General features: G+C 41.4%; 1 protein-coding gene across 4 annotated transcripts in view; it reads left to right on the forward strand.

Annotated features, from left to right (window-relative positions):
- RBMS2 (RNA binding motif single stranded interacting protein 2) overlaps positions 1 to 27,559 on the forward strand; it is an 83,944-nt gene that overhangs the window by 14,618 nt on the left and 41,767 nt on the right. For all 4 annotated transcript variants that reach the window (XM_070370423.1, XM_070370424.1, XM_005903445.3 and 1 more), the window contains 4 exons: positions 18,067 to 18,233; positions 22,840 to 22,898; positions 23,738 to 23,829; positions 25,247 to 25,404. In XM_070370423.1, coding sequence (XP_070226524.1) covers positions 18,067 to 18,233; positions 22,840 to 22,898; positions 23,738 to 23,829; positions 25,247 to 25,404 — 476 coding nt within the window. The remainder of the gene's footprint in view (positions 1 to 18,066; positions 18,234 to 22,839; positions 22,899 to 23,737; positions 23,830 to 25,246; positions 25,405 to 27,559) is intronic.

Raw genomic sequence — 27,559 nt, forward strand, 5'->3', positions numbered from 1 at the left:
ATCTTACGTATATCTATTATAGGTTTTTGTTTTGTTGTTACCGTCAAGCTCACCTGAAACATGTTACAGGTGTGACAATCTATTTTTAAGCTGATAACAACTTAAGTTTGATCGCATACAAAATCTACCCTTTTACCTCCCCCCATTTTATGTTTTTCATATCACAGTTTACATCCTTTTATATTGTGTATCCGTTAACAAACTATTGTAGCTGCTGCTAAGTTGCTTCAGTCGTTTCCGACTCTGTGTGACCCCATAGACGGCAGCCCACCAGGCTCCCCCGTCCCGGGGACTCTCCAGGCAAGAACACTGGAGTGGGTTGCCATTGCCTTCTCCAGTGCATGAAAGTGAAAAGTGAAAGTGAAGTCGCTCAGTCGTGTCCGACTCTTTGCCACCCCATGGACTGCAGCCTACCAGGCTCCTCCGTCCATGGGATTTTCCAGGCAAGAGGACTAGTATTCTGAATCTATGTTTACCTTTATCAGTGTGTTGTGTATTTTCATGTTATTAGTTAGTATCCTTTCTTTTCAGATTGAAGAATTCTTTTCAGCATTTGTTGTTAAGGCAGGTTAAGTGGTGGTGAACTCTCAACTTTTGTTAGGGAAAGTATTTCACCTTCACCTCTGAAGGACGACTTTGTTAGGTAAAGTATTTCTTGTTTTGCATTTTTTTTTCTTTCAGCATTTTGAATATATCGTCCCATTCCCTCTTGGCGTGCAATATTTCTGATGAGAAATCAACTCGTAGCCTTATGGAGACTCTCCTGTATGAGAGACATTTTTTTTTTCTGACTTAAAAAAAAAGTTTTTTTGTTTGTGTTTATTTTTTTGACTGCAGTGGGTCATTCATTGTTGCTGCGAGTAGAGGTTAGTTACTCTAGTTGTGGTGCGTGGGCTTTTAATTGCAGTGGCTTCTCTGGTTGCAGAGCATGGGCTCCAGGGTGTGCAGGTTTCAGTAGTTATGGTGCCGGGCTTAGTTGCGCTGTGGTATGTGGGATGGTTTTACTGTAATACATCTTGGAGAAGGTCATTTTGGACCTTTGGATTGACATTTTGAAGTGAACTTTTAGCTTAATGAACCTGGATGTCCACACCTCTCCCCACATTTGAGAAGTTCTCAGCCATTGCTTTTTGAATAAGCTTTCTACCCCTTTCTCCCTCTCTTCTTCTGTGACTCCAGTGGTATGTGGATTGTTTCTGTTAATGTGCCCTGTAAGTCCCATAGGCTTTCTTCATTCCTCTTCCTTCTGGCTTTGTTTTGTTTCCTTCTAGCTGGATAATTTCACATGATCTCTCTTCAGGCTCACTGATTCTTTCTTCTGCTTGGTCTAGTCCATGGTACTTTAAAGTTGACAAATCCAATTAGTATCTTGTTTGTTTGTTGTCTTTTATCTTATGTAACCTCTTAGTGGAGTTGCTAGAGGTGACCATTCCCCATTTCTTGAATCGCTATCTTTTGTTGCTTCTGGTAACACCACCTTCTTGGGTCTTGCCCTTTCCTCCTCCTCTTTTGACCTTCTTGTCAATTACCCTACTCAGTTTCTGAGTATTTTTAGTTCCTTAGGCTTTGTTGCCCTCTCTCTAAATATACCTTCTTCCTAAATTTCACTTATTACTATGCTAATAGGTTTACTGATAATTACTAGATCAGACTTCTCCTCTGTGTATCCAACTTCTTAATTGGTATTTTTTCCTAGAAGTCTCACAAATTATTAAAATTAATGTATTCAAAATGTGATGATTGCTTTGTAGTCCTCAAATTGGCTCTGCCCCCCATCTCTGTAGTAGTAGTGAATGATACCACCATCCATCCAGTTACTAAAGCTAGACACTATACTTTCCCATGTCTAATTTATTATATAAGCTAACTGTCCATCTTTATAGCCATCTCTCCAATTATAGGCTATATTGTCTCTGGTTTGGACTATTACAGTGACCTCCTAATTGAGCTTGCCACTTCAACTCCTGGCTTACTCTTGTTTATTCTTTCCATAGTAGCCAGAGTAGTATTTTGAAAACCTAGATCAGATCTTATAACTTCTCTCTTACATAAAATTATTCACTGTCTGTAGGGTTGAATGAAATCCAGACAGTTTAAGACAGCCTGAAAATTTGTACCTACACCTTCATCCTTCTACACACAAGTGTCACTGGCCTTCTGTTTCTTTCAGATTCAGTTGAAAATCTCACTTTGTGTCTTTTGCGTGTTCTTCTTTCTGGAATGATCTTTTATTTCATTCTCTGAATGACTGGTTTCTGCTTATCCTTGAAGTCTCACTTAAATGTCACCTTTCCAACTATAATAACTAAAGTAGGTCACAGCCTTCTGATCTTTTTTTTTCCCAGCCCATTTATCACACTCGGTAATTATACAGTTACTTTGCGATTATTTGATTAATGGCTGTATCTCTGCTATATGCTGAATTCCATTAGGACCAAGACCATCTCACATCTTCGTCTCTAGATCATCTTTAAGTCAGGGTTTTGCTCTTGGTACCTGACATAGTGCCTGGTACTCTAAAGTGGGCATTAAGTATTCGTTGAATGAATGGATGTGAGCTCCTTTCATATTTCAAGCACTATGAGAGCTTCTGTTGTTCAGTCTCTCAGTTGTGGCTCTTTGTGACCCCATGGACTGCAGCACGCCAGGCTTCCCTGTCCTTCAGCATCTCCCAGAGCTTGCTCAAACTCATGTCCATTGAGTTGGTAATGGCATCCAACCATCTTGTTCTCTGTCGTCCCCTTCTCCTCCTGCCTTCTATCTTTCTCAGCATCAGGGCCTTTTCTAATGAGTCGGCTCTTCGCATCAGGTGGCCAGAGTATTGGAGTGTCAGCTTCACCATCAGTCCTTCTAATGAATATTCGGGGTCGATTTCCTTTAGGATTGACTGGTTTGATCTCCTTGCAGTCCATGAGACTCTTGAGTCTTCTCCAACACCACAGTTTGAAAGCATCAATTTTTTGGCACTCAGCCTTCTTTATAGTCCAACTCTCATATGCATACATGACTACTGGAAAAACCATAGCTTTGACTAGATGGACCTTTGTTGGCAAAGTGATGTCTCTGCTTTTTAATACACTGTCTAGGTTTGTCACAGCTTTTCTTCCAAGGAGCAAGTGTCTTTTAATTTCATGGCTGCAGTCCCTGTCTGCAGTGATTTTGGGGCCCAAGAAAATGAAGTCTGTCACTGTTTCCATTTTTTCTCCATCTGTTTGTCATGAAGTGATGGGACCAGATGCCATGATCTTAGTTTTTTGAATGTTGGGTTTTAAGCCAGCTTTTTCCACTGTCCTCTTTCAGTTTCATCAAGAGGCTCTTTAGTTCCTCTTTGCTTTCTGCCATTAGAATGGTGTCATCTGAGGTGTTACTTCATATCAGTATCTGAGGTTATTGATATTTATCCCAGTAATCTTGATTCCAGCTTGGCTTTATCCAGCCTGGCATTTCACATGATGTACTCTGCATATAACTTGAATAAGCAGGGTGACAGTATACAGCCTTGATGTACTCTCTTCTCAATTTTGAACCAGTTTGTTGTGGAATTCTAAGTATTGCCTTTTGACCTGCATACAGGTTTCTCAGGAGGCAGATAAGGTGGTCTGATATTCCCTTCTCTTTAAGAATTTTCCACAGTTTTTGTGGTCCACATAGTCAAAGGCTTTAGCATAGTCAATGAAGCAGAAGTAGATGTTTTTCTGGAATTCCCTTGTTTTCTCTAAGGTCCAGCAGATGTTGGCAATTTGATCTCTGGTTCCTCTGCCTTTTCTATGTCCAGCTTGTACATCTGGAAGTTCTTGGTTCACATACTGTTGAAGCGTAGCTTGAAGGATTTTGAGCATGACCTTGCTAGCATGTGAAATGAGTGCAATTGTGCAGTAGTTTGAACATTCTTTGGCATTGCATGTTTTATTTGTATGTATTTTAATTCTCACACTAATCATATTATACAGTTGCTGTTACTGTCTGCATTTTGCAGGTAAGGTTAAGCAACTTACCAAAGTCACACAGCTCACACATGGCAATAGTAGAATTAAACCTCAGTCTTTTAATTTTTGAGCCTGTGTTTTAACTACTTTCTGCTAGTTAATGGGCTCTATAGACAAGAAATAACACTTTTTGAGGAAACATTTAGTGAACGTTGATTCATTCCTTACTCAATTGCTAACTGAATAGTGAAATAATTGAGTGCTTATATCAAAACTGAATCTTATTTTTTTTTCTTATTTGTAACATAAAGATCTTACATTACAAATGAAAATTATTTTCTTTGTTGTTCCAAATTTAATTAATACTAAACCATTATTTTACATTTACAGAATTTGTAGATTGGTATGGCTAGGCATGCTAACATTTTACCTGGGCCTCCACTTCAGCTATCAAATACTTGCCTAACCCTTAAAGACTGGTGGGGTTTGAGAGTTTCGGTTTGAAGCATCCTTCTTCTCCACTCCAGTTGAGAAATAAGAAAAACGTTTGACAAATGGAAATAAAACCAACACCTTTATTACTGATAAAACTGATATTCAAGATGGTACCTCCTATTTGTGGGCCAGTGAATTTTCTAATACTGCCAGAATTAGGCAGATTTTTCCACCTAGGTGCAAGCAGTGATCAGAACCAAACCAAACAGAAAGCTATGGTCCTCCCTTGTGAGGCAACCCGTGTGAAACCTCACCAGTGTGTAAGGTAGCAAAGCTGAATGCATGCTCCCTTCAGGCAACTGTACCCTCAGAGTGGAGCTGCCTGCCCACCAGGGATGGTGTGCTGATGTCTGTCTATTCACATGGAAGGGCGCAGTGCAGTGGGCAGTAAGTGATCCCCCAGTGAGGGTGCTGATCAGATTCCTCAGTTTAGTTCCGTTTTCACGTACCAGACCAGTGCTTAAATCTAGTAGACTTTTTAAACACTGTGTATTTGTTTGTCTTGGGCTCCGTTGGGTCTTCATTGCCGCACACAGGCTTTCTCTAGTCGTGAGGAGCAGAAGCTGCTTTGTTGTAGCGTGCAGGCTTCTCATTATGGTTTCTTCTCTTGTTACAAAGCACGGTCTTTAGGTTCAAAGGCTTAGTTGTCCCACGGCATGTGAAATATTAGTTCCCCAGCCAGGGATCGAACCATGTCTCCTGCATTGCAAGGCAGATTCTGAATCACTGGACTACCAGGGAAATCCCTAATCTAGTAGAATTTTTGATGATTTTTAAATTTTTTTTATTTATTTTAAATGGAAGGATAATTGCTTTACAGTATGGTGTCGGTTTCTGCCAAACATCAACATGAATCAGCCATAGGTATACATATGTCCCCTCTTTCTTGACCCTCCTTTCCTCCTCCCTCCCCATACCACCCCTCTAGGTTGTTACAGAGCCCCAGTTTGAGTTCCCTGAGTCGTACAGCAAATTCCCATTGGCTATCTATCTTTCATATGGTAATATTTGTTTCCACGTTACTCTCTCCATACTTTTCCACTCTTTCCTTCCTCCCTCTCCCACCCTCATGTCCATAAGTCTGTTCTTTGTGTCGTGTCTCCATTGTTCCCCTGCAAATAATTTCATCAGTACCATCTTTCTAGATTCCACATATATGTGTTAGTATATGATATTTGTTTTTCTTTCTGAGACACTTCATTCTGTATAATAGGGTCTAGGTTCATCCACCTCATCAGAACTGACTCAAATGCATTCCTTTTTATGGCTGAGTAATATTCCATTGCATGTATACACAACAGCTTCTTTATCCATTCATCTGTAGATAGATATCTAGCTTGCTTCCATATTGTAAATAGTGTTGCAGTGAACATAGGGGTACTTGTGTCTTTTTCAGTGTTGGCTTCCTCAGGGTATATGCCTAGTAGTGGGATCGTGGGTAGTACAAGGGTGAAGAAGAGGAATGCTGATATTGTATTAATAACCGGCTAGTTGTTAATTAAGGACACCACTGAACGCAACTGTCAGGAGTAAGCCTAAGCAAAGATACAGAGGAAGGGAAGAAAATGGAAGAAGAATGGAGAGGAGTAAGATAAGAGAGGATGGAGACTAGAAAAAGAGAAGAAGTGAGGGGCAGTAGAGGGTTGCCTCTAAACTATAAGTCTGTTATTCTCATTCTAAATTTTCTTTCACCTCTAAAGGATAACAAAAGTAAGCAGGAACCTGAGATTCTGCTCTGTAAGTTCTATCAAAGCTATTTTGTAATAAGGAGAGAGGAAAATAGCTGTTTTGTTTTAGTAAATCACCCTAAAAGAATAGGGATTTCCCCTTTTTCTGTATTGTTAATGGATTAAGCATACTGTGGCTGTTCTGTAAATAAAGTCTTTATGTGGATATGGGTACTAGATCTTACAAAAATTCTTACAGAACCTCCACATTACTATCCAGGAACTAGATAGAACTTACAGGAGTTTCTCTTCTTCTTTTGGAGACCTTATCCCTTTGTTTATAATTGGCTTTTGGTTTTCAGTTCTTACTTTGGCAACCAGTCCTTACTTCCACTCCTTACCTCCAACTTCTGCCTCATTCCCAATTGTGATTTAAACCATGAATTGGATAAACTAGGTTAACACTTTCCTGAGGACGAGTTCTACTCAGATCACTGTCTTTTTTGAGATTCAAGGTATGTTAGAAACTATGAGAGTGTGGGTCCAGTGGTCAGGCTGTATGGACTCAAGTGTTTTAACATTCTACCCTAGTTTTTTAAAAAAAAGTATGTCAGACTTTAAGAGACTTTGTTTTTAAATAGATAATAGATGTATGGACTTGTTATAAAATATAAAAGATTCAAACAAGTATAAAGGAAACAAATAAAAAGTCTGTTTTCAATCCATCCTCCATATACCTAGTTTGTCTTTCTAGTGGCCATCATTATTAACTGCTTCTTGTGTATCTTTCTAGAGATAGTTCTATGTATATTATATCAAACTTTGAAAAATTATTTCCAAAGTCCTTTGTGATTTTTAAAAATAAGCATAGATAAAGATTAAACTTGATATAGTTCATGGGGGGCTAGGTGGTTGCATATATACGTTTTATTTTGATCTGAAGATAGACTAGGCACGTATACCTTTCATATTCTTGGGCTAGGCTACTTCCTTCAAATGTGTAGTGTTGCCAGTATTTATTGTTTGGTGAAACAAAAATATTTCTCTAATGACCACAGGAACAGAATATTTTCATGACTTTGAGATTTTAGGCCTTGATGAAACCAGAACCTTAATCTACCAATCTAAGAATTCTTTCTGTGGGTAGTATAAGGGTGAAGAAGAGGATGCTGGTGTTTCCTAACTTCTAAGGGTTTGTGATCTCTGTACGTCTTACCAAAATGAAATTGTGTCAAGTGATGAAAATAGGATAAAAGACAAGGGAGGACAGAATAAACTCTAGGCAGACATTATCTTTTCCTTCATCTTCTCTAAGGCAACCGTTTTGTGGAAGAGAGCCACATACACCTCTCTGCAAGCTCTGTTACCCTTTTCCACTTTGTAGTTCCTTCTTCGGCCATATCTCCTCCTGAACAGCTGACCCACTAGCTAGGCTGAATAGTGGAGGGATTTTGTTATGCAGAGTCACACTCCATGGGGACTCAGTTGTGTCCCAGCCATGTTCTGCCTAAGCAGTTGGTTGTCATGTTCAGACAAGCTGCTTAACCTTCAAAGCTCATTTTCCTGTCCTGGAAATGAAACTTTTTGTCTGTGTTTCCTGGTCCATATGAGATGTTGCCGCACTGACATGTACCTACACACTGATGGCATAGTTAGTTATTCCTTGGGATACAGGCATGGGCTTTTGCTGCCAGAAAGGGCTGTGCCCCCATAGAACTGTCCACATATTTCAGTTGAGGGCTCTTGCTCTGGTCAGTCTATGTAAGCACCAGTCTTATGTAGGTTTTACTCTTAACTTATTTGGGTCACGGTTCAAATGCTCTGTTTCTTAAATGTTCTACTTTGGACTCGACATTACCTATTCCCAGGGAACTTAGAACTGTCCTCTTCCCAGAAGGGAGACGAAAGGAGGTAGGGTCATGTAAGAACTGTTTTACTCAGCTCTCTGCACCGGTTTGGATACTGTCAGTCTTAGGGTTTCCATTACTTGGTTCTGCTTAATAAAAAGTGAAGTGACATACCAAAGGGAATGTTGAAATAAAATTAAGACTCAGTTTCTAAGTTTTAGAAGGAAACTAATAACATATTCCCTGCTCTACTTCACAGAGTTGTTGGGAAGAGCAAATGAAATCATAAATGTTATAGGACTTAAGATACTGTTTAATTGTCAGACAAAAAGATATAGTACAAAATTCTGCATCATGTGCCTAGAGGAGTGAGGAGGTTCTTTTTCCATCTTGAAGAAAGCAGAGTTTTTCTTAAGAGTTTCTGAGTACGTACGTATCCCCTTGCACCTGAGTCTTTAAGGTAGAATGGTTTGTTCATCATTCAGGGTCCCAAAAGGAAACAGATGGCATACCCAAGCAGAATAATTTGAGAAAGATGTAATAAAGGGACTATTTACAAAGAGACTTAGGGAAACCAGTGAGAGCGAGCAGAGTACCCTATGGCCAGCAATTACAGAGCCTGTGTTACTCTAGATCTAAAAGGGGAAGGAACTGAGGGAGATTGCCAGAATCTAAGAGTAGCTGTATGGAGAGAACTTTGGGCGCCAGTAGCAGTATGCAGTCAAATCATGGTATTCTGGCAGGGGAAGGAGCTAGGAAAAGAAATATTCTGATCTCCTCCTCCTCCTGCCCTTTGATATCCTGCTGGTGTGTATCTGGTTCACCAAACCCAACTGGAATCCACAGGACAAGGGAGCCTGTTCATACACTCTTTATGGTCAGCTTCCTAGCCACAAAGCAAGGTGGACAGGAGTGGCAGGCAGATCTGGAAGGGCGAATGGATGGATCCCTGGGCAATAAGTTTGATTGTTTTATTAACTGAGGATTCTTTAGTTATTTTGACTTAGGGTTTGAAAATGTCGATTTTATACCTAAGATCTCGTTTTTGAGTATCGCCTGGTATGAATGTGAGTAACTCCCCCTGGCATTAAAGGAATGTGGAAAACAGATTACTGTTATAGCGGTAAGAGCCGTGAAAGAGAAGTGGGGAAGAGATGAGCTGGAGGTGTCAGGCTTACTTGAGCTGAGAGGACGTAGTGGAAGTGCTGAGAGTCATGTTTTAAGACCAGGTATGTTGCACAGATCTGTGGTGTGGGTTCTCTGGCTTTGGCTCTGCATGTTGCAGAGCAACCTTTCTGTTGTTATTGTCTTTTGATAATTTTATTTATTCATTTTTGGCTGTGCTGGTTCTTCGTTGCTGCAAGGGCTTTCTCTCGATGTGGCGAGCAGGGGCTACCCTACCCTCTAGTTGTTCTGCACGGGCTTCTCGTAGTTTGGCCTCTCTTGTTGCAGGGCACCGGCACGGTCTCTAGGGCCAATGGGCTTGTTAGTTGCAGCATGTGGCCTCAGCAGCTGTGGCTCCTGGGCTCTGGAGCACAGGCTCAGTAGTTGTGGTGCACAGCCTTAGTTGCTTCTTGGCATTTGGGGTCCTCCTGAATCAGGGATCGAACCTGTGTCTCCTGCATTGTCAAGTGGATTCTCTACCACTGAGCCAACAGGGAAGCCCCCCATTTTGTTTTTAATGTTACTGTTTTCTTTTTTTCCAGAAGGAAGGATTATTGAAAATACTCCTTTTTTGTTCTGATATGATGTAATGTCTAATTCATATTTTTACTTGAATTTCAATAAAGTATGTTAATTTTAAGACTTCTCTACCTGTAAATGAAGTAGGGTGATGCCAACTTAAGCTGAGTCCTGTGCTAGGTCATGCTAGCCTGTAGGATGTTTTCAGTGGTTGGAATGTCCTCTCCTCTCCACCCATCTCTATGAAATTTTTTTTTAAATTATTCACTTCTTTGTTTGACTGTGCTGGAACTTTGTTGCTGTGCATGGGCTTTCTCTGGTTGTGGTGAGCAGGGGCTGCTCTCCAGGTGCGGTGCGCAGGCTTCTCATTGCAGTGGGTTCTCTTGTTGTGGAGTGTGGGCTTTCAGTAGTTGTGGCTCCCGGACTCTAGCGTACAGGCTCGAGTGCACGGGCGTAGCTGCTTCAAGGCATGTGGGATCTTACCAGACGGGATCGAACTCGTGTCCCCTTCATTGGCAGGCAGATTCTTAACCACTGGACCACTGGGGACGTCTCTCTGTGAAATTTTTGTAACAGCTTTGTTGAGATAAAATTCCCATGGTGTGCAATTCACCCATTTAAATGGTACAATTCAGTGGCTTTTTGTATATTTGCAGAATCATGCATCCATTACCATACTTTTAGGGCATTTTCGGTACCAACCCCCCAAAGAAACCTCACTCACACAGCCATCACTTCCCAGTGCTTTCATTATCGCCCTCTCCTAGCCATAGGTAATCACTCATCTACTTTCTGTTTCTAAAGACTATCTGTTCTACACACTTCATATAAATGGAATCATATAATTGGTGGTATTTTGTGATTGCCTTCTTTCACTTAGCATGTTTTCAAGGTTCACATCATAGCATGTATCTGTATTTCTTTCCTTCTTAATGACTAATAGGCTCATATGTGGATGTACCACATTTTATTCACCCATTTATCAGTTGATAGACATTTGTGTTCACTTTGGGCTATGATGATGCTGCTACGAAATTCTTGTACAGGTTTTGTGTTGGACACATGTTTTCAGTTCTCTTGGGTACATACGTAGGAATGGAATTGATGAGTCATGTGATAACTCTGTGTTTAATTATTTTAGGAATGGCCAAACTGTCTTCCAGAGCAGCTGCATCATTTTACATCCCCACCAGTAGTGTACAAGGGTTCCAGTTTCTTCACAGCCTCACCAACACTTGTTATTTTTTATTGTAGCCATCAAAGTTACTTTTGATTAAAGCCATAATCTTTTTATTATAGCCATTCTAGTGGATATGAAGTTGTATCTCATTATGATTTTGGTTTGATTTTCCCTATGGCTCCCTTTTAAAAGTTTACCCTCCTACTCATTTTTCAAGGTAAAACCCAAAACATTTTCTTTGAGAAACTTTTCCCTCAGGAATTGTTTTTTCTTTCATGTTCTCATACCATTTTTCTTGGATCCCCATAAAAAGCACACACATTTTGTTCTGCTAGTTATCTAGGCTGTATGCTCTGGTTTGTGAATTACTTAGTGGCTTCTTGTGAAAGTGAAGTCACTCACTCGTGTCTGACTCTTTGTGACCCTATGGACTGTAGCCTTCCAGGCTCCTCTGTCCATGGGATTTTCCAGGTAAAAATAGTGGAGTGGGTTGCCATTTTCTTCTCCAGGGCATCTTCCCGACCCAGGGATCGAACTCAGGTCTCCTGCATTGTAGGCAGACCCTTTAACCTCTGAGCCACCAGGGAATCCCAATGGCTTCTTATGGGTATGTGTTTAAATTTATTATGAAATATTTCACTTATACACTTATTCACCTGTGAGTCCCCACTGCATCAAGCAGAGCTTACACATATTCGGCATTCATATATTTATTGAATGATTCAAATAATGCAAAGGGCCTCATGAGTGAATATTAGGAAGATTGATACTTTGTAGGGAAAGTGGACTTTATTAGGAGAAATGAGAGAACTCAGGAAATAATGTATTTTTAGATAAAAATGATCAGATGTGTTACATGTCCCAGAGACCACTGGTTCCAGAAACTTGTCTTGTGGAACATCAATATCCATATTGTAATAGGAATTTTGATGTCAGGCCACTGAATTTTGTATCTGTGAGACTTATCTTATTAAGGTGATACACAGTTACTATTAGCAAACCCCCTAAATTTGTTTTACTCCTTTTAGTAAATATCCATGCATATATTCTGTGCCTGGAACTTAGCTGGGCACTAGACTTGGGGTGGAGTTTTCTCTGGCTCTGGTGATAATAAAGTTAAGGGCTCAGGATGGGGATGACTTTGATAGCAAATGAATGGATACAGGGTTTGTGAATTTTCTTAAACCAGGCAAAGTGAACAGTTGATCTGAGAACCTTATTTTCAGAATAAAGACAGTGTTTTACTTGCATTAGATTTTAATTAGCAAGTAACTCATCTGAGTGGATCATTCTCTTAAAGATCTGATGAAAACTTAGTGATTGGGAAGTAGGCTTTGAATCTCTGCTACCATTGTGATCTCTTGCAAGAGAGCAGAAGGAAGACACACTCTTGTCTCCTGGTTTCCTGTAACTCAGCAAGACAGGAAACATAAAGTTCCTGCTACAGGAAGAGGGGAGTTTGCTTTTTCTTTTTCTGGATGAAGATGAAGGAGTTATATATTTCTTTATCCCCATGCTATAAGCCCTTCCCCAGATTATCATGCCCCAGAGATTCTTACAGGATATTTTTACAACATAGTTCTCTAATCATCCTTTAAATACCACCCCACCAATCTTTAATCCCATCAGTCTTTAAGAAATTAAAGTCTTTTCGATATTTTATCTTAAAGGTCTCAGGCTTAGTAAAAGAAAAACAAAACAGAAGGAATTGTTTTATAATCTAGACATAAGTAACTATCAAGGTGGTCAGAGAGAGGTAGTTCTCAAGATGGTTAGGACCCACTCACTGCCTGCCTCCTAACCTCATATGTCTTCATGCGCTTTCCATAAAAACATCTCTCCAGAGTTTTCCTGGATCCTTAAGAACTGCTAGGGGAAGCATCAAGTCTCTGAAGACAGATAATAGCTCAATTTGGGTGAGTTATCTATATTCTGAAAGAAAGGATTTTATCCTTTAATTATAGAACAACTTCATTTTTTAAAACAATTCCAACTTCTAAAAGCATAACTGTAACTGAGTTTGTGCTTGCTGTGTGCCTAGCCCTGTATTCAGTACTCTGTATCCATTAGCTCATTTGTCCTCCCTTCTCTGCCTTCTTTCAGCTCCCATGTGTGGCCATTCACTCTGCAAGGGGAGTGGTCTCTCTTGGAAGCAACCAAGTCCTTCCCATGCTGGTGTTCCCACACACGTTTTACTGAGAGATTCTGGTCTCCTGCCAACCTTAAATTTGCTGTTCTCTGGCATTTGCATTCCGTCAGTTCACCTTTGCAGTCCAGCCAGTGTTCTCTATTTTGCCTTGGTAACCCGTTGCCCATAGGTATCTGAGTTTCACTGGGAAGATCCAAAGCCATAAAGTCCTTGCCCTGAGATTGTCTCCCGTCTTTAGGGATCACAACTGAATTTATTCCATTTCCCAGGAATTAGTGCAATATTAGAACTTTCTAAAAGCATTAATACCTACTCCGTAAGCCTGCATCTCTAAGGTGCTGTGTTCACTTTTAGCTAAAAAATCAAATTTTAAGTCTCTCCAACACTTAACGACTACGCTTTTCAGGCCTTCCCTGTGTAGTATTTCTAAGGTATTTAAATGTTTATTAAATGAATAAAATTAACCAGTATTTATTCTAAAAGCATTCACATATATGCATCAAGCAGATCACTTCAAATTCTGCAAGTTTGAATTTTTTTCCAAGTAATTCCATTTATGAACACTAGTTTAATGAAACAGTAACTTTTAAAAACGAAAGACAGATAATGTGACATACACTCTTGGTAAAAAACTGAGAAACAGAATATTAACCCAGAATATTAAACAAAACAACTTTTAGTCCCCCATTCCCTGTTCCTATATCAACTAAAGATTCCTAAAATAATTTAAAGCACTTGGATATCCTTGGAAAGTAATATTAAAATGTACAATATTTCTGCATTACATTTTCATAGTATTAGAAGGAATAGTAAATTGCATATTCTTTCATTCAAAATATGGAAATATGAAATATTAAAACATTTTACAAAATTGTAATTGGTTTGTACTGGGTTTTACCTAGTTTTAACACAGTTATTTTTATTACATACTACATACATTTGAGGGCATAAGAAATATATTTTTCTTGATTGTACAAAATGATTCATTGCAAAATGCTTAAATACAGCTCTCTCGGAACATTTCCATGTTCTTATCAGTGACCATAAAGTGAAGAGAAGGAATTTTTGAGTGTCAGTGTAGAGGAAAGTGGGATGGAAGGTGACTGAGATCCAGAATTTAGGTGACTGGCAAGCTCATCCAATTAGGAGGCTGCAGAGTTATGGATGGGACCCAGGATTTTCTTAACTAAAAATGCTTCAGATTAGTGTGCTCAAGAAGAAGGGGCTAGGGAATCTAATTACGACTGTAGAAACTTCAAAACTCAGTTAGGTGTGTGTACAGTAACGCCTGCCTGTTGCCGTAAGTGCCATGTCCGCCACAACCCCAGCTTCAGCACACTTGCTATTAGCAGCTGATTCTTTTTACAGAGATTCACAAATGGGAATCAAGTTCTAACCCCTCTTCTTTTCCAGAGTTACAGTGATGCTGCATGCTTCTTCCTTTCTCTCTCCCACCAACGGTGGCTTGAGGATGATAAGAATGTTGCCAGGTAGATCCAGTATAGAGACGTGCTTGCCATTTTCTGTTTCACTTAATTTCAAGTTTAACAGTGTATTAAACATTTTGGGAAGAAGTTCTTTATCAGCGCCCTTGAAAAAGCACACTAGATCACTAATCCTCTCTGAACCTCCACCCACTCGGCCTGGCGTACTTGCAGCCCGGCGTGCAGGCACTGCTGCAGGAGATCCCGGCCTGAGGTGTTTGCCCCTGTCAGCCATGGCTCAGGCCGCGTGGATATCCCACAGGTTCCAGCCCCGCGCCGCACAGGCCCACCCCTGCAAGTTTGAATTTAACTTCTATTTTTTCCCTGACCTCCCTTCGTGTCTAATGTCTCCTAATTAGTCTCACTACCTTTGATCTCCTACCCCTCTGAACCAGCTGGGATTATACAGCCAGTGTCAACTTTCTTAAATATATGATATCATGTCATTTCTCAGCTTATAATAAACTTAGTAATGTTTCCCAGTCACTTCCGGAATTAAATCTCCTTCATAACATGGCTCATGCCTCCCCTCTTCTATGGAATAACTTTACATATTTCTTTGCTACACCCTTTATTTCTAAAGGCAAGTTTAATACCATCCCAGTTGTCTTAAGATCCTAGGCCAAATGTGAGGGTCCTTGCTTTAAAGAGTTCAAATCTTGCTCTTCATTTTCTAGCTTAGGCCCTGACAGAGGACCAGTGGCCTCAGAGGACTATTTCAGACAAGGAGGAGACAAAGAAGACAGTTCTACCCTACCCTTCCCACCCCCAGTAAAAATATCTCAGTCCTCTGGACTCTCATATGTATCACCCTTTTCTCTTTTACATATATAGGTAAACGTGGATCATTAGTTTACTTTAGTTAGTATTCTCTCTCCAAATAGTTTCTTTTGGGAAGCCAAATAAGCTTTACTTAAGAGGCTTGCTCAATTTTATTTCATAAATTCTCTTGAAAAGAGAGTATTTTTCTTTTTTCTCTTTGGAGCCAAACCTGCATAGCAGTTTCAGAAGCTATTTGGGAACAGCAAGAGAGAAAAAAAAATTTTTTTTCTGAACTACATTTTTTTTCTAGGAGTTTTTCTGGCCTTTTTTTTTTTAATTAATGACTAAGTCATATTTTTAGATTATGCCTAAGACCTTACTGTTAAAACCAAGATTATACCCATGGTAGCAAACCAGTAATTTGTTTTCGATTTCTTTCTTTCCTCAGTAACCCTTGGTTCTTCTTTGGACAGTCCTAGTATCATTGATAGTTCCTCTTAGGAATGTTCTCTCACATTGGGAAAGGGCACAGATGAACTCTGACTGAGATGGGTGATCTCATGGGCTTGTGCTTGGTACCTGATACGATGCTACTAGAGTTGCTTCTGCTGCCACTGTACTGCCGGCACCACCGTCATCCCCAGCCCCAGACTCTCATCCTGGTTGGTTGCCGGGGCGTGAGGGTGCTGCACACCGTCAGCTTGCAGGATCTTAGTTCCCCAACCAGAGATTGAACCCAGCCCCAGCAGTGAAAACACTGAGCCCTAATCGCTAGACCTCCAGGGAGTTCCCTAGAATCTTATATTTAGAAGCATCAGCTTGGCTTTCTGAGCTAAGAGGAAAGGATGTCTTAGCAAATGACCTCTAGCAGTGATCTTCTTATTCTGAACTCAGAAGCACTCATGATTAGAATATAGGTCATAATCTTCTTGCCTCTAAATCAGACGGTGCACTTACCATAGTAGTGACAATGGGGGAGGTCTTGACACCTAGTATTTGATTATTATTACATATCTACTAATTTACTGGCGATTTCAACATTGTTCTTAAGTACTGCCATTTCTAGCACTGGATGTATGACTTTTAGGTTTATTTGCCCTGTTTTTGTCTTGTCTGAAAGTTGCTTAAAAAATACACATGCTTTGCCCTGCACTTGCTGACTGTCACTGCCACCACAGAGGAATCATAATTCATATTCTGCCAGCATGTGGATTGTTTTGTATGGAAAATCCTAGTATGAGTGCTGGCAAAAAGAGGGGAACAGGGATAGGAAATAGATAGGGTATATCAGGAGGTGCAGTAGGTCATGAGTCTTTGGGCCATTCCAGAATGTGGTATTGAGTTTCTTCTTCGCTGTAGTATGGAGCTAAGGAGTGAACAGTGTATTTGCAAGTGGATACAAATGTGTATTTGCACATTTTTTAATGACAGAAATAGGGAAATACTTGCTTCAACATATTTAGCCTGAGCAAAGATTTTTAAGAGTTTTCTAAAGATCAGAGGCATGAAATATAAGAGGCACATATTACATTAAGATTATTTGGGGGAAGGTTTCCCCTCTTTTATATTTATGTATCTCTTTTTCTTGTTACCACTCCAGTCTCTTACTGCCACCGCCACCAAAGAAAAGCAGGTGGGGGAAACCCTGGAGATGAAGCTGGCATTTTATAGGAAAGTAATTCCAAATAGATTTGTACTGTAAAGTGCTTTAAGCCAAGGGAGAACTGGAATTTGAGTATGATATAGTAAAGTGTACCACATTATAGGTAGTTATGCAAATCTGGGGGCTTCCTCAGTGGCTCAACAGTAAAGAATCTGCCTGCAATGCAGGAGACTAGGGTTTGATCCCTGGGGTTGGGAAGGTCCCCTGGAGGAGGAAATGGCAGCCCACTCCAGTATTCTTGCCTGGAAAATCCCATGGAGAGAGAAGCCTGGCAGGCTACAGTCCATAGGATTGCAAAAGAGTCGGACATGACTTAGTAACTAACAAATGCAAATTTAGAGTATTATGAAACATATATTTGTATACGCTAGAAGCTTGATTAGAGCATTAGGATATAAAATATGCCTGGAAAGAATGAATCCATGTTCTAGTCAACCTGGTAGTTTTTCTCTAACAGAAGGACCCCCAAAGCGTAGCAGAGTCAGGTTGCCTGTCCTGGTATCAATAGTGAAAGATTACAGATGTTTCATCCCAAATGTTGGATTTCCTTACCCATACTTTATCTAGTATTCATTCATATTTAAACCTTTAAAATAAAGGTTTAAATAAGTAAAGAACTTACGACTAAACCCCTATTAGCAGAGTGAAAAATGTCATTTTTTACTACCTGGCACGATAATTAGTATTTCATTTTATTTGTCCAAGTGTATAATAATTTTCAAACTCTTACAAGTATTTTGCAGTTTTCCTGTTCTACAGCTCTATGAATAATCTGTGTTCAGCGTTTCTATACCTTCTTGATTTGATAAATTACTAGTTCCTCCCTGTCATTTTTGAATAGAACTTAGATTTTTATTAATCTTGTCTCATTACACAGTTTACTTAAGAGGCATACATCACTTGTATTTCCAGCATCTATATAGTAAGAAAGAACACTTCTCTATCACAAAGTATCTTTTTTCTAAACCTTTAGCAAACATATTTTGACCTCTCATTTTCCGTGAAAGGACAGTTAAATATTTTCTTATTCAGAGAAGAATTCTTCTAGGTTTTTTTTTTTTTTTTTTCCTTCATTTTTTAAAAAACTCTTCTATGACTTCATTGCTGTTCGAGTTTGGAATCATTCTTTCCAAGGGCCAAGATCTTCCTCACTCCTGAGCATCTAAGTGTGTGATTTTTCTGACCTTTTGCTCTTCGTGTCTCCCCGCAGCCATATGTGTCGTTGTCTCAGCAAATGGCACCACCTAGTCCAAGCAGCAGTACCCCTAACAGCAGCAGTGGGAGCTCTGCACATGACCAGCTGAGTAAGACCAACCTCTACATCCGGGGATTGCAGCCAAGCACTACTGACCAGGACCTAGTGAAGTTGTGTCAGTCGTAAGTTGGGGCACACGTGGATAGGTTTCCAGGGACAGTACAGATTTGGTGATGCTGGCTTCTTACCAGATACTCTTATCCTGAAATGCAGTATTATTTTGCTTTTACCCCTATTTTCACAAGGTTTCTCAGCAACCCCTCTGAAAGAAATTCTATGCACTGCCAATATATAAAACTTTCATGTGTTTCTCAGAAAAAAGCCAGATCAGGCTGACCTGGAAAGCCTAGTTAGTATATGAGTTTGTTTCCAGCATGTATCCAGAACTGATGGTCTTAGTGGAAAGATTTCTGTCCTTACACCTTGAATAGAAATGCTCAATATCTCTGAAGATATTGATCAGAAGATAGAGTTGGCAGTGAGGATAGAAAAAAGTGGGACTAAATTGAATTATGCTCTTAGGAGAGTTTCTGCTGCTAGAGATATTTCCAGGGACCCAGAGGGGCCCTCAAGCTAGTGGATAAAGAAGAATATGAAGAAAGAGTTGTCAACTGGTATTTACTCCCTAAAGATCTTAGGGGTCCTTTTGGATAGACTTGAGTCATGAGGTAGAGATAACTACCATGGAATTAGCCCAGTTAGGAAAGCCGGAAAAATTGCACGCATGCAGAGATGCCAGCTCAATTCTATGTAGCAGAAAAATATGTGTTTCAGATCATTTATATGGGGGAGTGATTGGAGGCTGGTAGGATGGGAGTACTAACAGAGAAGGAGAAATTTATTTCGAGTTTGTTTATTTGGGTGTGCCAGGTCTTAGTTGCGGCAAGCAGGATCTTCATTGCAGCGCACGGGGTCTTTAGTTGCAGCACGGGTTCTCTAGTTGTGGCCTGTGGGTTCAGTGGTTGCAGCACTCAGGCTTAGTTGCTGTGAGGCATGTGGGATCTTAGTTCCCCTACTAGGGATCAAAGCCACGTCACCTGCATTGGAAGGTGGATTCTTAACTTCTGGGCCACCAGGGAAGTTCCTAAATTTACCATTGTTTAAAACTGTTGAAGTATAACAAGCATACAGAAAAGTGTACAAATCATAAGTGCTTACAGAACAGTGAATTTTCATAAAGTGAACACATCCTTGTAAGAGTCCCTTGTAACGCAGATCAATGGAACATTATCAGCTCTTCAGAAGCCCACGTCCCTGTGACAATCTCTCTCCTACCCTCAAAGGTATCTACTGCTTGACCTCTGAATGATTAATGTGGCTTGTTTGAACTTCTTATAAATATAATGATATAGCACATACCATTTTATGTCTAGTTTCTTTTTCTCAGTGTTGTTTGTGAAATGCATCCACATTGTTGCTTGTAGCAAAACTTTGTCCATTCTTCTTGCTCTCTAGAATTCCATCATAGGAATATAGCACAGTTTATTTACTTGTTCTACTGTTGCTAGATATGGGGTTGGTTTCCAGTATGTGACAGTTACAGATATGAATAGTGCTGCTATGAATCTGAGCAAGACTTTTGTTGCATGTGTATATACATGTGTGTTACTAGGAGTAAAATTGCTAAATTATAGGGTATACATTTGTTCAGCTTTTGTAGATACTAGTAAACAATTTTCTGAAGTGGTCAAACTGACACAAACTCCCATAACAGTGTATGCGTGTGCCAGCTGTCCCAAATCCTGGAGAGGCTGAACATCCTTCCCCCAGAATGTATGAGGCCTCAGAGGTACTCTGTAAATCCCTTAGTCTTCTGAAGCTGTGGTTTTGGAATTCTCTTTGCACCAAGCTGCACAGAATCAGTCTCTAAAGGCTGGATATGTGTATAACACTGGATCCTTTACCTCAGCTTACCTTGTTAGAAAGATATTTAAATGAACTTAGGGGACTTAGTCTAGGACTAGTAATTTTTTGAGGGAATAGAAAGTGGCCAAAATATCTTTAGGAGACATAAGAGACGTGGGTTTGATCCCTGGGTTGGGAAGATCCCCTGGAGGAGAGCATAGCAACCCACTCCAGTCTTCTTGCCTGGAGAATCCCTATGGACAGAGGAGCCTGGCAGGCTACAGTCCATGGGGTTGCAAAGAGTCGGACATGACTAAAGTGACTTAGCATATGAAGGAAGAGAGTACTGTATCAATCTAGTTCCTTGATTTCTCTACCCTTTGTTTCTTGGACTAAATATAGTGTGCTACAAAAATCAATTCTGTGACTCCACAAGACAGAGGAAAAACTCAGTTCTGCTTTACTCTACTTTAAGGCTCATTTTGTCCTTACCGATAGTTGCCTTACCTTCTGTTGTGTCTGAGGGATGAGAATAATAAGGATGGGAGCATATAGGATGGGAGTAAGGAGCCCAGGAGGGGACCATACGTAGGAGTGCGGCAGAAAAAAAATAGGTGCTAGATGAGTTATGACGAAAGGGAAGCTGAGAAGAGCAGGTGGGTGGAACCCTCACAGGCATGTGAGCTGGGAGATAAACCTCTCTGTGAATGGTGTTTCCCATGCATAGAAGGACTTCCTGCCTTTGTCCCAGCTATCTCTCTAGGTTGTAGGGGAAGTACGCTGGATCCTAAGCCCTGGTGGGCAGGAAAGAGAGGCGTGGAGTCTGGAACTGGAACTCCCGGTTCTCTCTTGGAGGGCTCCTTCCACGGAGGAAGCAGCACGATCCAGCTGTTGCCAGCTGCAGTGGAAACTCTGAGCTCAGAGTCTCAGGCTGCTCAGACCACAGTGAGCCCCACCCTAGGGCCTGGGTGGAGATAGCAGCATGTGTGTTCTCAAGCTCACAGTCTCCCTCATCCCTTCTCTTGCCTAAATTTGGGAAAGAATCCAAGTATGCAGCCCAGAGGGTTAGGATCACATCTATTCTAGCCTCCAGGGCCCTACTTGGCTTATTCTGTCTAATCCGAGGGTCACAGAGCCCCACTAGAACAGTCAGGGGTTGTCAAGGAGCAAAGCAACTACATCAATCATCATCTGTTCTTTAGGGATGGAATGGGAGGAAAAGTAGAAAAAAATCCTTGTTTCAGGTAATTCAGTCCCTGCCAACTGTTTTCCAGTTAAATTTTATACTCCTGACTTTGTTAGTGATTTTCTTTTCTGTCTCTCTAATATGGTTCACCCTCCTGGAGTAGAATGTAGAGATTTCTTTCTAGTAGAACACTTCTAATATATCCCGGAACAGTGGTACTCCACTGTTCACAAGTTTGGGGAACTCCACAGGACCCCACATGGCTAAAGTATAATTTTAAAAGGTTGAAGAATATAACTCTCCTACAAATATAGGTGAGCCTATGCCAATATTTACTTTACTCATTAATGAGGGAACTAGCAGAATGGTAAAATGAGTTCAAAGAGCATTTGAGAGACTGAGTATCGATAGGTACTGAAGGAAGAAAGTAAATAAGATTACTAGGTTACAGAGAAAAGTGCTTCATACCCTTTAGGACAGTAAAACAGTAACCTTTGGGATTATCTTTTCTAATGGACAAAAATTACTTGTATCTCTACTAGATAAAAATCTACAAGTTAATATGTATCTTCATAAAATCTGAGCCTCATCAGTAATAAATAGCAACCTAAAGAAACATCCTTCTAGATAATAGAATATACCTTGAATGGGCCTTGTAAACAATGTTCCAGAGTGACATTGAAAGAAGGTGAAATCCTTATTCTGCCTTATCAAGTTTTGGGTAATTTTCTTAACACAGCTGTTGCATTTAATCTAATGCCCAGTCCCACTCCCTAACACACTGAAATCTTGACAGGTAGAAATCAGGGAATTCCTTGTCAGTCCAGTGATTAGGACTTGGCATTCTCACTGCCAGGGCCCTGGAATCAGTCCCTAGTTGGGGAACTAAAATTCCATAAGCCACATGGCACAGCCGAAAAGAGAAAGAAGTCTTAGACACTAAAGCCCAAAAGAGAGCCATTTGGTTAAATGTTGAGGTCCTTTGGATATAATGTTATAATAATAGCCATTAACAGTGTTCAGGTGTTTTTTGGTAGACATTGGTGCTTTGTATTCATGATCTCATTTCATATTCCCCAACAATCTTTTCTCCATTTTACAGATGGTGAGTCTGAGGCACAGAAAGATTAAATGACTTGTCCAAGATCACACATAGCTAAGTGGCAGAATCAGGATTTGAATAAATGCAGTTTGGCTTAAGTTGACCTTCAGTCAGGGGGCCAGTCGAAGAGTGAGGAGTGGGACATTAGAGAAGAGAAATAGATTTTCATGGGAGAAATGCTGTTTGTCCAAAGGAAGATAAGTAATATCAAGGATTACTTTTAGTCTTCAGGGAATTCTTGCCAGAGCTCTGCCCTTGCACACTGATGAATGGATGTCACCAAGCTTCTTTCCCCCCAAAAAGACAGTAGTCTCTTTCTAACTGGTATCTGAGTCTTATTTGGGGGAGAAGAGAGAAATGTGTTGACAGTGTAGGGACTACAGTTACCTTACTTCTTGTAGATGCCTTTGGGGAATAGGTTTATATGAGAAGTGTGACATTTTAAATTCATTTGTTCTTATTGCTAAGGATTGAGCATGACAGTTTTTCCTAGTGGGAGTGAAGACAGGGCATGGATTCCTCTAGATGTCGCAGTCTCTGTCCTTGTCTAAACCCCTGCCCCCAGATTATCACTTTGCATATTCTTCTCCCTTAGATACGGCAAGATTGTCTCCACTAAGGCCATCCTGGACAAGACCACAAACAAGTGCAAAGGTGAGAGTACAGCTATTCCTGCTGGTGGAGAAGAGCTGCAGGTGAGGCCCTCGCTTGCCTCCATCCCTCCCTGCTTCAGGCCCCTGGTTTCCACTACCAGGGTGGCGTCTCTCAGGGGTTCAGGCTTGAAAGTCAGGTAGGTATGTAGATTCTTTGGTGACCAGAGAGTTTGAGCTAAAAGTGCTGTTTGGGGGACCCAAGGCTAGAATCCTGCACAGAGTGCCTTTGAGTCCTTTGACTGCGCCTTTGTGTCATGCTCCCCTGGATTGGATGGTAGATACGAGCACGTGAGACTATTTCTACTTAGCAGAGCACTGTAAATGTCTTGTGTTGGTGTACATGGGACAGCTTAATTTTGTTGGGGTTTTGAGCAGCTCTAGGTGGAGAGGGAAAGAGGGAAGGGGCTGGACGCTGGGGTGAGGAGGGGCTTCTTACAGCAGGTGGCTGGCTATCTGCAGTGGAGAGGCTGTATTTCCTACATGCCTAGCATTTCTGGGATGTGACTACAAAAGAGGAGGGAGTTCTTTTGGAAATAGAGGGGGGCCGTGAGTTACTAGAGGAGCCTAGTTGTTGAAACCTTGGGTTTTTCTTAGGCGAGAGGGAAGAAGGCAAGGATACCACAAAGACCTCATGGCCCTTGGCATTCTTAGCTATAAAGTAGACCAAATCTCACAGGGTTTGGGGAGCCCATGGAAAACCACCTGAAGCCTCTTAATCTCTCTTCCTCCCTGCCACTTCTATTATGTGGGTCGAAACTCTTCCTCTGTTTCCTGAAAAGCCGGGGCCTCCTACCTCCCTTACACCTCCTGCCTCCCAGTGACTCTGTTTCCCTGTTCCAGGCTATGGCTTTGTGGACTTCGACAGTCCTTCAGCAGCACAGAAAGCAGTTACAGCACTGAAGGCCAGTGGTGTACAAGCGCAGATGGCAAAGGTAAGGGTACTACCCCATGTCTGTTCCTCTGAGAGGTGGTAGTTAGGTAGTTAGATTGAAGGACTCCAAGGTGTCCAGAGGACTTAAGAGCCACGTGGTTGAAGGGCAAGGGCTTTCTGCAGTGCGTTTTGTCTATATCTAGTCTCAACCAGGGCCCCACTGAGTGCCTCTGCTGCTAGAGGAAGGTGGTGTTCAGAACCCATGGCAGGTAGCTCTGTTAACTCTCTTCCTCTCATCAAGTATTATAAGCAGGCAAGAGGGTCCAGAGGCGTCTTCCCTTCCTCCAGCTGTTTGCCTTTCTCCACCCTCGTCCCACTTCCCTACCAAACAGCTCGTGGTATTTTTGCAGCATTCTCTGAAGAAGCCAGTTGTGCAACTCCAAAGTTCAGAACAATGCTTTCCACCTCCCAGCACTGTTCCCTGTAGGAACGGGCTGGGGTGGGGTGGGTGATATGTAGGGTGTTGGGGGTATAGACACCACAGAGAGAAAGGAAACTATCCCTTCCTTTCTCCCGTCTGTCATTTAGGCTACTAGAAAGCTAGAGACTTTTCCCTCTTCTCTTAGGTGGAGTTACCCTCTTGCCTTTCTAAGGTCATTGTGAATACCTGAGAGGGGCTGATGCAGCAGGCCTGCCTGCCAGCCATCCTTTCCTGTAATGGTTGAAGAAAAAGAAAGCCCTGAAAGGAAAGGCAGAAGAGGGAGTAAGGTTGCAGCTGACCCGCTGTCTGGGGCAGAGTGACTGCTTAAATTCTTAGCAGCACCACCCTGGGAAGTTGTTGCCATTTTACAGAGTCTGCCCCCTGGAGGTGCTCTCCCACCTCTTTGTGGAGAAAACCCCTCTGACATTGGAGTGACTTCAGACTTCCTGTGAGACTGGAACTTCTGGGGTGACCCCGTGTGCTGTACATCTGGCTCTTGGTGTAGCCCCCAGCACTTCCCTTCTCTCTTCTTCCAGCGTGCCCTCCATCAGGGAGTGTACAGACATTCCTGCTACTAAGAGGAGTCTGCTGTGGCCGGAAGAGGGGGAAGGGAGATTACTCAAAACAATCCAACCCTGGAAGCGAGGCAGTCCAGGAGAATCCAGCCTCTGGGACAGGCTGCCGGCTGGGAGAGAGGAGTACTGCTCTGCCTGGTTCTTAAAGCGACAGCCCAAAACTTCGTCCCTGACTTGTCTTACGGGCTCGGGCTCGTACAGTGCTAGAAATAGTAGATCTGTGGGGTTTTTGGCCTAGACTCAATATATGATGCATAACCCATGGTATTGGGACTAGGTGTTACAAATAGTTGCTAAGATTCTCTTTGTTCAGTTGTCCCTTCTTCCTCTCTCTTTTCTGAAATGTCATTTTGCGAATAACGGCTAAGGGTGGGAGAGGGTTAAGAGATATGAAATTCATTTTTTCACTTTTATTTCCATAGCAACAGGAGCAGGACCCCACGAATTTGTACATCTCAAACCTCCCGCTGTCAATGGATGAGCAAGAACTGGAGGGAATGCTGAAGCCCTTTGGCCAGGTTATCTCCACTAGAATCCTTCGAGACACCAGTGGGACCAGCAGAGGGGTTGGCTTTGCCAGGTGAGGGATGCCAAGAGTGGCAGATGATGACGTTAATAAAGAATGTCACACAGAAGGTCATCAAAAAGTCTGTGTCCTGCCCCCAGGACCAAAATACTGGCCAAAAGTTCTTGACAGTCAATCAAAAGTTCATTTAATTATAGGTCACAATACTCAAAAAACTGTTTGCTCTCAAATCTTTGTGCTTTTGCCACTATTTCCTGTTACTTTAGCCTTTGTTCCTTTGATCTAGAACTAAGCAGAATAAAAGATTATAATTCTGTATCCTGTTCTAGTTTCCTGAGTATTTCTCATCCTGTTATCTCATTTGGGCTTCCCTGGTGACTCAGAATCTGCCTGCAATGCAGGAGACCCAGGTTCAATCCCTTCTCCCCTGGAGAAGGGAATGGCAACCGATTCCAGTATTGCTTGGAGAATTCCATGGACAGAAGAGCCTGTCAGGCTACAGTCTATGGAGTTGCAAAGAGTCAGGCATGACTGAGCGAACCTCTGTCTGTCTTATCTCATTTACTCTATGAAATAAATATTTTTTTATTAAAAAAAATAAATTTTATTGACAGTAAATGAAATGAAATTCAATTTTAACTATACAGTTTGAGTTTTTACTTATGTAGTTTTTTAATTAAAAAAGTTGGAGTATAGTTCCTTATAATGTTGTTGAAATAAATATTAATTCTCTATTTATGGAAAAGAAAACCAAAGTTCTCAATATGAAGTGATTTGCCCAAGGTCTCAGGAGTGGGTGATAGAGGAGAGCCATTGCCCTTGTGGCTTCAAGATAGGCAGGATTAGATGGAAGATCTGGTCTACCTTTCCAGATCTGTTGAGAGCCTTAAATTCTCCATCCAGCTCTACCACTAACTGCCCGTGTGATATCAGACCTTTATGAGCCTTGGTTACCCTGTGAAGCAGAGGTTTAGATGAGTGATTTTCTTTTTAAAAAAATTAATTTATTTTAATTGGAGGATAATTACAGTATTGTGATGGTTTTTGCCATACATCAACATGAATCAGCCATAGGTATACATGTGTCCCCCCCATCCTGAACCCCCCTCCCACCTCCGTCCCCACCCTATCCTCTCCAGGTTGTCCCAGAGCACTGGCTTTGGGCGCCCTGCTTCATGCATCTAACCAGCACTGGTCACCTAGTTTTCATATGGTAATGTGTATGTTTCAGTGCTGCCACTGCTGCTAAGTCGCTTCAGTCGTGTCCAACTCTGTGCGACCCCATAGACGGCAGCCCACCAGGCTCCTCCGTCCCTGGGATTCTCCAGGCAAGTACACTGGAGTGGGTTGCCATTTCCTTCTCCAGTGCATGAAAGTGAAAAGGGAAGGTGAAATCGCTCAGTCGTGTCCAACTCTTAGTGACCCCATGGACTATAGCCAACCAGGCTCCTCTGTCCATGGGATTTTCCAGGCAAGAGTACTGGAGTGGGGTGCCATCGCCTTCTCCGATGTTTCAGTGCTTTTTTCTGAAATCATCCCACCCTCCCACTGAGTCCAAAAGTCTTATTTACCTCTGTGTCATCTCTGCTGCCCTGCAGGTGGGATCATCGGTACCATCTTTCGAAGGTGTTTGCTCGAGCTGTAGAGTTTTCCAGGGCGCCTTCTTTGGAGCTTAGTGTCACTGTTGTAGGGCTTCAGCTTTCCCTAGCCCACCTAGGAAATGGTTTTTATTTATTTTAAGATTTTGCTTGAAAGGAGATTCTGATGCCTTTCTAAAAAGTTTGAAAAGACCTGGACTAAGTAATCTGAAAGTCCTTTTTTCTTTTTTAATATCTTCTCTGGTCCAAGAACACTGCTTTACTCTGCAGGGTTCAGACCTTGGGAACGTGGAATAAGACCTCTTCCCTAGCCTACTCAATCTCGATGGCGCCACCTGCTGGTGACCCCATGTATAACTAAAGGGAAATTTCTAAAGCTTGTAATCAAACTTTTTTTGCTCCCATACTCTCTTAAAGCAGAAGCTCCATTTCGTCCAGATAATTTTTTTTGCCCTAGACCAAAAGAAATACTTAACAGTTTAATGTATCAAGTAACTATTCTAAACATTCAAAAAATGTTTAATATTTTAACAACTTTGTAGTTATTTGAAAAATACATTGAAAAAATATTTTTATCTCATTCTTAAATAACTATCCTTTCAATGGATGTG

This window comes from Bos mutus, chromosome 5 (assembly GCF_027580195.1).
Source record: "Bos mutus isolate GX-2022 chromosome 5, NWIPB_WYAK_1.1, whole genome shotgun sequence".
NCBI lineage: Eukaryota > Metazoa > Chordata > Mammalia > Artiodactyla > Bovidae > Bos > Bos mutus.